Genomic DNA, 12,867 nt, shown 5'->3' with positions numbered 1-12,867 from the left:
ACAGACCAATCACCATCTCAGGAGTAGTGGTAAAAGTATTGGAAAAGTTGGTTAAAGACAAAATTCAAGAATGGGTGGATCAGGATATGATACTCTATAGAGGCCAACATGGTTTTGTTAAAGGTAGATCCTGCCTTAGCAATCTATTAACTATCCATAATAGAATAACATCAGAGTTGGACAAAGGAACTGGCTACACAGTGGTACTTCTGGATTTTGCTAAGGCTTTTGACAGGATACCCCATAGAACACTGTTACGCAAATTGGAGCAGATGGGAATGGATATTAAATTGGTGATATGGATAGGAGAATGGCTCAGGGAGAGATACCATAAGGTGGTGTATGGAGGAGCCGAGTCCAGAATGAGGCAGGTGACCAGTGGTGTGCCTCAGGGCTCTGTGCTTGGGCCAATGTTGTTTAATTTGTATATAAATGATATAGGAAACGGCTTAAAGGGAGATATTCAGTTGTTTGCTGATGATGCAAAGTTGTGTAGTGCAATAAAAAATCAAGCTGATGTTGAAAGTTTGCAGGAGGATTTAAATAAGCTGGTAAAATGGGCAAAAGAAAATGGATGTCAGTTCAATGTGGAAAAGTGTAAAGTCTTGCATTTTGGGATTAAAAGATTACCAGCTGTGTACTACATAGATGGAAAGGTACTCCAAGAGATTGATGAGGCTAGGGACTTAGGGGTATTGGTAGATAAGGAGATGAAGTTCAGAGGACACATTGCTAAGGTGTCCAAGATTGCACATAGGATTACTTGGTTGTTGAGGAACACACTGACATCCAGAGATAAAGAGGTTATTATTCCCCTTTATAAAGCATTGATACTTCCACATTTGGATTACTGTGCTCAGGTCTGGTCACCTGGATTCCTTGGAGATGAGGAGGCTGTGGAGAGGGTTCAGAGAAGAGTGACCAAGTTGGTGAGTGATATAAAAAATGCTCCCTACATTGATAGATTGAGAGCTTGTGGATTGCAGAGATTGGCTGATAGGCGAAGAAGAGGGGATATGATAGAAACATTCAAATTACTAAAAGGTTTTTATAGGATTGATGCAGGGGAAATGTTTCAGCTGTGTGATAGTGATGGAAGAACAAGAGGTCATCTCTGGAAATTAAAGAAGAGTGTGGTTAACAAAGGTGTCAGAACAAGGTTTTTTGCCTGGAGGGTGGTGAATGAGTGGAATTCATTGCCTGACTTTGTTGTGAGCTCTTCATCTGTAAATGAATTCAAGAAGAGATATGACAGATATTGTTTTGCTAGTTTGGGTCTCCCGCGATGAGTCTACTGACTCCATGGAGATACCCGTAATCTCCATGGAGTCAGTAATAATTATTATTATTAATAATAATTATTATTAATTATTACTAAAATATTAGTAATAATTATTATTATCATAATAATAATAATAATAACCTTTCAATATTAGTTTCCTGCCCAATTACTTCAACTTGTTCAGAAAGCAGTAACTTCTTCAACCGCTAATGTCCGTCCATGTTCAGATGCAGCCCATCTCTAGCATACAACTGTATTTTTCCTTCAAACACCAACAAATTCCAGACCTCTTTTTATGCACATTCTTGCAATCGTATCATTCATTATCATCGCTTGTCTACTTAACTCGTAATTGTCAAAACGAGGCAGCACACACACTATCCTCCCATTGACACTTTTCCTCTTCACAATATCTAACAATGTTCTTAAATCTTTTGCTACCCAATTTATACCACTACTCAGGTCATTTGTACCCACCATAACTATCATCTTGTCTGTTTCATGCCCTCTCTTTATTGCTAAAGCCACTCTTTCTATTGTCCCACCAGCCACTCCTCAGACATACCGCTCTCCATACCCTTAATCATAGAATCACCATATATCTTCCACTCTTAACTTCATTCAAGTCCACACAAGCGTCACTCATGCACTCATTTTCTATGCTATTCAGCATTACTCTCCCAGTTTCATTACTCAATGCTCTTTTACTTACTCCCACACTCTCATGACATCTTGTTTCTTTTAGACCTCTTGTGGTTTTATTTTGTTGACTCCCAATCACTCCCATACTATTTATTACTGCATCATTCACCAAAGCCTGACCCATACGTAGTCCTGTTCTAGTTACTTCAGCTAAAGTAATCTCTATAGTCCTAATTTTTCTGTTTAACATATTAAACTCAGTTTTAACTTCCAGTATCGTCTTACTGAGCACTTCCAATTCCTCATGCAGAAGATGAAGGTAATTTTTCATTTTCATGAACTCCTGCTGAAGTTCTTCCGCTACGATCCCAATGTCAGCTTCCATTCCTAAACACTCCAGCCTATCCCGTCACTTCTCACATACGTCGACATTTTCGTTCTTCTCATTTAGCCAGACTGACCACTGATCCTTCAAATTCTTCGGAGCATACATGTAGCAGTTTCCACAATTCATCCATTGCAAAATATCTAACGCTGAGCCAACCTTTCATGTAGAAGTCCTGCATGCCACTGATGTACGTTTCTTGTTGGACGCCATCTTTACACGTTGAAGTAGTGAAACAAACGGCTGCAAAAACACAATATATACAACACAGTTCCAGACAATAACACCACTGAATGACACGTATCTAACCAATGCACAACTGCAGTGCAATTTGAGACAAAAAGCCACACTATATTTAAATTTAAAAACATGTTTTCTAGCCTAACTAAACATGACCGCCACATTCACCAAGGACACTAGCGTCACTCAATATGTCACTCAGTATGATAGTGAATAAGCAGAAGATACATGAGGAATTAAGTAAACTTGATATTAATAAGGCAATAGGACTTGACAATATATTCCCATATCTCGAAGAAATGCTCCAGGAAGTTAACAGCACTCTTAGCATATTTGCTTCACATAAGTCTTGCAACGGACAAATCCAAAAGAATAGAAAGAATAAAATTGTTCCATTTCACAAAGGGGGAAGATAAGACTGAAGCTAAAATTGGTCGATTGTTAGAGGCTCTACCAATTGACCAATTTAAGCCTCAGTCTTATCTTTCCCTACTAATGCTCGCAAAATGTTAAGCAAGTTTGAGTGCTGTTAGTAGTTGGAAGGAGATCAATCGTTCGATGCTGTTGGCACACGCTCTCTTGCTTAATGAGTCTTTGGACTCCCTGGAGGTGTCATATAATAATAATAATAATAATAAAATTATAGATCAGTCTGTGTTTCAGGGTTGTGGTTAAGATGTTGGAGAGATTAGCATGGGCAAGGATTCTGAATTTGGTTGATAACAGCAGTATATTCTATGATGGTTACCATGGGTTTGTTAAGGGGAAGGTCATGTTTTAGCAGTATGGTCATGTACTACAACCAGGTGACAAGTTCACTGGATAAGAGAGACAGATATACAGCAGTATATTTCGATTTTTTAAAGACTTTTGATACACTATGACACAACAGCTGGTAACTTAACTGGAAAGGAAGGGACCGAATAAGAGACTAGTGAGTAGAAAAGGTGATTGGCTGTCAGAGAGATATTAGCAGGCTGTGTATGGGAAAGTAGTAGAGAGAGAGAGAGAGAGAGAGAGAGAGAAAGAAATGTAAGTAGTGCTGTAACCATTATTGTTTAACTTTTATGTTAATGATATTGGGACAGGCTTAACTGGAGATATGCAAGCTGTTTGTAGATGATGCAAAGTTGGAAGAACTATGGGGATTAGCTCAGATGTTGTGGCCTTACAGGAGGATTTGAACAGACTGTGTGAGCGGGAAAGCAAGTGCAGCTAATAATTCGATGTTGAAAAGTGTAAGGTTTTGAAGTTTGTTAGGCAAAATGGAATGCAGAGTGTACAATTAATGGGTACATTTTAGAGGAGATGAAAGAGATCTGGAAGTAGTGGTAGAATAGAGACTTGAAGGTTTAATGATCACATTGCTAAAATTGTGAGAACATCAAAACAGATTATGGAAATGATGAGGAGGAACCCCTGACATGCAGAAGCAAAGAGGTTATGGCAGTTGATCAGGCTGCACATGGATCATTTTGCATATATATTTTAGAGAGGAGTCCAGAGAATATTCATCAAGTCAGTATCAGATCTCTGGAATGTGGTATATGAAAACAGATTGGGGTAGTGCAATTTACAGAGCCTTGTGGTTAGAAGAAGGAAAGGGAATACAATTCAGATATATAAGGTGGTGAGGGGTTGTTATCAGATTAATGTGGAAGAGATATTTCATATAGTAGCAGGAAACAAGGGGAAGAACAAGAGGCTATTCCTGCAAACTGTATAAGGAGGATGCAAGCATAGAATGAGAAACAGGTGAGTACATACACAGTGAAAGGAGGGTTAAGGCATGGTTTAATGGTTTTTTTTTTTTTTTTTGCATTAGTCTCCCAAGATGAGCTTTTGATTCAGTGGAGGCCTGATGTTAATAATAATAATAATAATAATAATAATAATAATTTGTCCAAACAGGGATGACATAAGCAAGAAGATTTCCAATTGATCAACAGTGGTAGAATCCATGCCAGTGACTGTTTGTTAGTCGAGAGGTTTCTACGTAGAGCAGAAGTTGAGTGTTAATGGTTTTCTCCATTTTCTGCAGAAAGAAGTAATGACAGAAAGTGAATGGTAATTTGATGGTAAGGATCTGTTGTCCTTTTTAGGAATGGGTTGAATATAACTAATTTCCAGGTGACGGAATGGATAACAGTGGAAAGGAGAGAGAGAGAAAAAAAAAAGGCAATACAGAACTGGAGTCAGTACAAATTTATCAGAACAAATGGAGATTAGGACCAGGAGACTGTTTAATACTGTGTATGGATAAGATGCTTCTAATTTTTTTTCTGGCAAAGAAATGGGGAATTATACAATACATGTTTGGAATAGTAGGAGACATTTCCTAAGCCTATTGATGCAAAAAGTTCAGAAAAAGTATGAAGCTAGGGACTTTTTTCTGTGGTTCATAATACCAAAAAAAAACTGTCTGCATGAAAAAATAGTAGATGGGATAAGTTTCAGCAGACTGCCTTGACAAGAAACAAGAAAACACAACTGCTGTTTGAATATTTCATATAAATTTCTTTCTTTCATTTAGTCTTTTCAAAATCTGTTTTGGGAATCAGGAAGAGCTGCAAGCAAAATGTATTCACAATTTTCTTGCAGTTATTTAGTGCAAACAGAAAATAAACATGGACATTTTGATAAAAGCCAATATTGCAGTGTGACAAGTAAAAGAAAGAATACATATGTGGATGGCAGAACTGATGCAAAAGAGATCATTCAACTAATGAATGCCTATTTTGCAAAAAGCTATCAACCTGATGTATTCAATACTGAGCTGAAAGATACCTCTACACTGATGGAATAAACTGAGTTGTATGAGTAGAAAGTACTAGAGCTGCTGCACCAAACTGAATATGAATTTGACAATAGGGACTGATGGGATATTAGCATGAATGCTAAAAGAGTGTTCAGCTGAACTGGCTGTTCCTTACACCTGATTGTATAATTTGAATCTCAGTACAGGGAAGATTCCAAAGGAGTGGAATGTATGATTATCCCATTGTACAAGGGTGATGCAAAGATTGATGTGTCTAACTGTCAACCTATCAGTATCTCTGTACTGGTGGTGAAGATTTTAGTATTGTACACAGAAATGGGTTGATAGAGAATCTATACTTTGCAATGATCAGCATGAGTTTACTAAGAGAGTCATGTGTGAGTAACTGCTCACATTTTATAATAAGGTCACAGTAGAGTTAGACATTGCATACACCATGATATTTTTTAACTTTGCTAAAGCTTTTGACAGGATTCGATGAATCACTAACTCCCTGGTGGTCTCTTGTAATAATAATAATAATAATAATAATAATATGATCAAGTCTTCTCTGGTACAGTCTTGACACATTTCTTGGAGAACCAGGGCTTAGATAAGGACCAAAAATTTACAGTGCAATAAGGGAACAAATGTTTCATAACTGATAAGAATTATTTCAATAATTTGTTCAGTATGATGGGCATTGTGTCAATAATGACTGTGGGCTTCCTACAATGAGTTTTTGGACTCCATGGTGATGCCCATATAATAATAATAATAATAATAATAATAAGATTGGTGAGAAGTGGAATACAGAAATGGGTCGATAACAGCAGTATTCTCTGTGGTTATCAGCATGGGTTTGTAAAGGGGAGATCATGTTTCACTAACTTACTTATGTACTATAACAAGGTGACAAATACCTTGGACAGAGGAGATGCATATACAGTGCATTAGATTTTGCAAAATCCTTTGCAAAATCTAAGTACATTAGATTTTGCAAAGGATTTTGATAGACTGCCACATGACAAGCTCTTAAATAAATTGAAACAGATGGGATTGGATAACAGATATTTCTGAGTTGGATCAATCACTGGTTGTTGGATAAGTATCAGAATGTTGTATATGGGGTTGTGGTATCCCAAAAGAGAAGTGTCACTAGTGGTGTGCTGCAGGGGTCATTGTTGTTCATTTTGTATGTTAATGATATTGGGTTGGGTTTAACTAGTGATATCCAGCTGTTTCCGGTTGATGCAAAACTGGAGAGAAAAATGCACAGTCAGAATGATGTTAATGCCTTACAAGAGGACTTGAAAGATGACTAGGGGTGATGGTGGACAAGCACCTGAAATTCAGGGGACACATTGCACAAGTTGTGAAGACATCGCATCGGAAAATGGCAATAATGTGAAGGACCCTGACATGCAAAAATAGAGAGATTATGCAATTGTATAAGGCCTTGATCAGGCTTCATATGGATTATTGTGCACAGATTTGGTTGCTGGGTTTTCATGGTGATGAGGATATGATGGAAAGGGTCTAGAGAAAATTCACAAAGCTGGTCTTTGGAATGTGGAGTACAAGGACAGATTGAGAGAATGTAAGCTGCAGAGCCCGTGATAGGAGGAAGAGGGGGGGGATATGATTGAGACATATAAGCTAGTCAGGGATTTTTATCGGGTCAACATGGAAGAGATTTTTCATAGAATAGGAGAGGGGGGGGGTAGAACAACAAGCCATTGCTGGAAAATATATAAGGAGGGTGTGAGCAGAGGAGTGAGGAATAGGTTCTTTGCATTCAGAGTGGTTGGTGAGTGGAATGCATTGTCTGAGTGTGTTGTGGGTGTAGACACATTGAATCAGTTTAAAGCACAGTTGGATGAGCCTTGTGTGCAATAGTGTGTACTACCTCCCACAATGAGCTTCTGACTCCATGGAGGTCAAATGTTAATAATAATAATATGAATTAATCTATAACGGAAAAGAAACATCAGGGTTAAGAAGTTTTTATATGAGATTTCTGCTGTATAACTTTTATTCAGTTTTATGAATCATCAAAACATTTCGGCTGTATTGGAAATTGCTACAGCAAATTTTTCAAATAGCCTGAACAGCATTTTTGGGATTTGTTAAAGTGAACAAGATTTTACTGTGTATAGCATAATGAGAAACGTCTTTAAAGATTTTATTGATATACTCTTACCTTCAATTTTTGGTTTACAGTCATTGACTCTTTCCTGATATTTTTTCTTATAGAAAAGTGTTCTTAATCTTTGTTCATAATGAACAATCCTAAAAAAAAAAAAAAAAGAAAGTGATATGATTCAAACACAAAAATCATTATAACATGTTTTAATGCATGTACAAGAGAAAAAAGGGAACACATACTATCATCATAAAAAGTAAAGATTTTCTTTTAAAAAAGTTTTTTTTATTAGTGATGAAGACTGATCAACAAAGCATCGATTTAAATAATATAACTGTTATTACATCTAATAAATCTGCAACAAAATTATATTCCATCTTATATATTACATTTTATATTTAATATCTTAAATGTATGTTACAATTATTATACTAAAAGAGTGTAAAGAAAGGAGGGTGTGACACCTCTATGGAATCCAAACATTCATCACAGGACGCCATTCTACTCTACATCTATCGTCTATACTGTATTACCTCCTGCCCACCACAACGGATTTTGCCTGTTGATTTTTTTATTGTTTTCTTTATAATGTGAGCATCATAAAAAAAAAAAAACCTGTATCTCATAATATCATCATCATCATCTTCTTCTTCACCTGCATAAGATAGCTTGAGGCTAATAATAGTTGCTGATAGATTGGCTTTCTAGTACAATCTATCAGCAGCCAAGTTATTTAAATTTTTGTAAGAGTTCAGGCCACTTATGCTTTTGATGTTTTCTATCCATTTCCTTCTAGGTCTTCCCAGCAGTATCTTTCTTTCTACTCTACCATTTTGGAGAATTTGAGAAAGCCCTTTAGTAGGCATTCTGCACACAGGACTATACTACTGTAACTGTTTTTTTTTCCCAATTCTTGTTAGTTTTGAAATATGGTAGTGTAATTCTTCTCTGATCTCCTGATTGGTTTTCATTTCAGTCCATGCTGTTTAATTTATTTCTTCAAACACTTGTTTTCAAATTAAACTTGCCAAGAAATTATATTCTTTTTTAATCCTTTATCCAAGTAAAGGATTAAAAAAGAATATAAAAAAAGAAGAAAGTTAGCATGTGATGCATCTTCATGACTAGGCTACTTGTATAAAGAGGCTAATGACTTTGCATTAAAATCCCATTATGCAAAGCATACATCATTTGGGGTATGTATAATCTATGCATTATAGGGAGGGTAACCACCCAGACTGGTTTAATAATAAGGTGTTACACCTTTTTCACTATTTGTATATGGGAAATACAAGTAACTCCCTTTATATATGGGGGAGTTGCGTTTTCCAGAATTGCCACATATACTGACTTGATGATCTATGTATTTATTTTGAACCAATGTGCCAGGGAATTGATATCTGCCTTGCCATATTTGTTTAATATGAGTCTTACATTAGGGTCAAGTTCCAAAGGAGTGGAAGGAAGGCAAGATTATACCACTTCATAAGGGAGGTGACAGATCTCAAGCATCAAATTATAGGATTTGGATAGTTTGGAGGACTGGGCTAGGAGAAAATGGATGTCAATTTAATGTGGCAAAGTGTAAGGTTATGCATTTTGGAGTGAAAAGATTAGCAGCAGTATATCACATTGGTGGAACCGTACTCCAGGAGATTGATGAGGCCAGGGATTTGGGAGTGTTGGTGGATAGGGAGTTGAAGTTTAGGGGGCACATTGCAAAAGTGGCTAAATCAGCTCATCAAATCACTTGGTTGCTGAAAAATATTTTAACAAGCAGAGATAAACAAGTTATTGTTCCACTATATCGAGCCTTGATATAGTGGATCTTCCACTATATCTTAATATAGTGGAACACTATATTAAGCCTTGACACTACTGTGCCCAGATATGGGTGCCAGGGTTTCTTCTTGATGGGGAGGAGGTGGAGAGAATCAAGAGACGAGTGACCAAGATGATAGCAGGTCTGTGGAATGAACCTTAGGAGAACAGGTTGAAGATTTGTGGGTTGCAAAAATTGGTTGATAGGCAGAAAAGGGGTGATATGATTGAGACATTCAAATTACTGAAGGGTTTCTATAAGATTAATCCAGAAGATATTTTTGAGAATAGGACTGGTGATGGGAGGACTAGGGGCCATACATGGAAGCTGGGCAAGAATGTGGTTAGCAGGGGTGTTAGAGCTAGGTTTTTACTTGGAGAGTGGTGAATGAGTGGAATAAGCTGCCAGAGTCTGTTGTGGGTGCTATGACCGTGAATGAGTTCAAGGCGAGGTATGATAGATACTGTGTGAATGTCGAATAGTTGTTCTTGACATGATGTTAAGGCCTCCCTCGATGAGTCTGTCGACTCCTTGGAGTTGCCCGAAATAATAATAATAATAATAATAGTATACTGTGGTGAGCTGTAGTCATAGAGAAAACCAGTAGATGTTCAGTGATGAATAGCAGATTAGATTTCAATGTCTGCAAATGATGGTGAACATCATTGATGTTGGCATTAACACGAAGTTTTGTTATTTTGTGGGATTTTTTTGGTATATCTTTTATTTTATTTACTTATTTATTTGCAAATTTTTTGTTGTATTTTTGACAGTTTCATTTTTGACATAAACACATAATAATCATGATAGCATTTTGACAATTTCATAGGTTGGAGATCGATCAATGAAATTAATAATTGGTCTCAGAATTCAGATCTTTGCAGCTCCAATGCAATCCATTCAAACAATGGAATCGTCCCAAAGTAAATGCATAGTCTTTAAATAGCCATCTTGGTTGGCCAAGTGGTTAACGTACCTGCTCTCCAGCCAAAAGGCTGCAGGTTCGAATCCCACCATGGGCATAGATGTTTGTGATTGTCTTTGAAAATACTAATGGTGGCAGTGGGCAGTAGATGGTGTTGGTGTAGTTGTGGTTCGTTGGTGGATTGAGTGGTGGAGATGGACAATTGTGCAGTGGATGCCCTCCCTCGATGAGTCTTTGTACTCCCTGGAGGTGTCACATAATAATAATATTTTGCCAGCCTGGCTGGCCGAGTGATTAGCGTATCTGCTCTCCAGCTAAAGGCTGTGGGTTCGAATCTCGCCATGGGCATGATGTTTGTGATTGTGTGTGGAAATACTAGTGGCGGTGGTCGGTGGATAGATGGCATTGGTGGATTGAGTGGTGGAGACATGAGTTGTAGAGCAGGTGCCCTCCCTCGATGAGTCTTTGGACTCCCTGGAGGCATCAAATAATAATAATAATAGTATTCCTCTTCTAGCTGACCACCTCACCTAGTAAGCAGTTTAGATTTTTAATCTGACTTCTAGTGGGATTACGACTAACCTCCTGATACATGATCCTATCTTGATTTTCCTATTATAATATGCTTTATCCATAATTACCACAGACTTTTCTTCATCAGCTTTTGAGATAATGAAGCACACACATTACAATTAAGTGACTGAAGGCATGAAATTTGGCTACAGAAATGTTAGGAGGAGAAAGCTAGGTTTTAAACAAAACAAAAACTACTTCATATTGTAGTTTATTGATAGAATCATCGTCATCATTATCTGAGCGACTACAAATGTTTTGCCTACCATTATGCATGAAATCTAGGTAAGCAATGACTTAGGTATGACAGTAAAATTGTCCTACTTAGCAAGAACAAGAACTTAACATTCAGAAGACGTTAATGGGCATCCTAATATATACTCTATTGTCTTCTATTCCTAAAGCGGGTAGGAAGAATTCCTTTTCTTCTAATAAACTTTTTTTAAAGCTCCATCTCTACTATTCACTTATCACTGATAGGTGGTCCTAAGTTTACCAGCAGGTATATTATTATGTCTGAAATACTGAATTTTAGAGTCAATTTTTTTAAGCTTGAGGATTAAAAAACTGAGTTTCCAAGTAGGTACAACTTCTACTTGTGTTGCCAAATATTGACAAAATTGGGGAAAAGCTGAAGAAAGGGTGGAAAAAGTTTCTCTGGTTAGTCACTTTAATCCAAACTATAGTGGTCTTTCTTTCAGTGGCCTAGTACAATGACGTAAACACCATTTTAACATAACTATTCAGGCACCTGTCATTGTATATAAAATATCTTTTTCTGTTGTTGGTGGTAGGAGTTGCTAAATGATAGTTTTTTGTTTCTGCATCAAGGAATCATATTGCTGGTTCAGTTTCCTCTTATTTTTCTCAAATCTGTGAAATCAAATTAATCAAAACAAAATTAATCAAAGTGATTTAATTAATTATTAGTATACACATCCAAAATTCTTTTCCAAAAACAGAAAACTTGTATCATGTCCAAATGATAGTCATACTTTCTGATCTCTTGCCAAAGCTACTGACCATAACTTTTGTCCAATCTCTCTTCCTTTTTTGCATTTGGATGGTTATACTGCAGAATTACCCAGCTTAAAACCAATCTCCTGACTTCTTACTTTTCCTGTAATTCTTGCATTGATGATCTTATCGGTAAACATCTTCTGTCATTCCAAAAATATAACACTCATCTCCTTTTTTCTGATTATTTCAGAGATGAGTACAACATAGAACAGATGATACGTTCAAATGATAATTTGAACTTATCATCAAATTACTGTCCCATTTCTCTCACTTCGCTTCTTAAGTAATGAAAGACGCTTAACTTCTATACTACCTAGAACCACTAATCTGATAACAGTGTGGATTTGGGCACTATTAATTAATAGGGGATCTTCTGGCTTATGTCATTTGTCTTATATAATGCCATGGAAAAGTTCAGGAAGTCTCAAGTGTGTTACACTTGATATGTATAAGGCATTTGATTGGGTTTAGCACAAAGGCCAATTATAAGCTGCCCCAATCATATGGTCTGTCTTCTGACTTCTGCAACATGGGGAGGAGGCTAGCTTTCTCTCTGGATGCACATTATGTGCAATAGTGGAGAGATCTTTATCTTCAGACCCTGAAACTAATACAGGGGTGCCATAAGGTTCCAATTCTTTCATCTCTCACTCTCTCTCTTTCTTCTATATATCAACACCCTTCTTTATCTTACTGCAAATTCAATTATATTGCAAAAAAAAAGTACATTGCAATACTCTTAATTATTATTATTATCATGTGACACCTCCAAGGAGCCCAAGGACTCATTGTGGGAAGGCACTGTACTCTGCTGCTCCATTACACACAGCTCACTGTCTCTGCTATTTAATTCTCCACTTACACAAAATGGCATCTATTGCCCACCACCAACAACAATAGTATTTTTTGACTGTAAATTGCATGTGTTCTAATGTCTGAGTTGTCTGTATGTCAGATGAAAAACTCAAGTTTCCCTGATAAAATATCTTGCTACCTCCATATGAGATTAATTGAAAAAGTCCATATAAAGATTCTTCTCATCATGATGAGAATCAAACACAGGTCTTTTCCAAT

General features: G+C 36.9%; 1 protein-coding gene across 1 annotated transcript in view; it reads right to left on the bottom strand.

Moving 5' to 3' along the window:
• Window positions 1–12,867, bottom strand: part of LOC150105113 (disheveled-associated activator of morphogenesis 2-like) — a 575,640-nt gene that overhangs the window by 102,597 nt on the left and 460,176 nt on the right. Inside the window, exon 20 of the mRNA XM_090396160.1 lies at window positions 7,511–7,599. Coding sequence (XP_090252286.1) covers window positions 7,511–7,599 — 89 coding nt within the window. The remainder of the gene's footprint in view (window positions 1–7,510; window positions 7,600–12,867) is intronic.

The sequence above is a fragment of the Typopeltis vanoorti genome, chromosome 7 (genome assembly GCF_054136105.1).
Source record: "Typopeltis vanoorti isolate ZY-2024b chromosome 7, IOZ_Tvanoo_1.0, whole genome shotgun sequence".
Classification (NCBI taxonomy): domain Eukaryota; kingdom Metazoa; phylum Arthropoda; class Arachnida; order Uropygi; family Thelyphonidae; genus Typopeltis; species Typopeltis vanoorti.
Note: the sequence above shows the minus strand (reverse complement) of the source record. Positions and strands in the feature narration are given on the sequence as shown.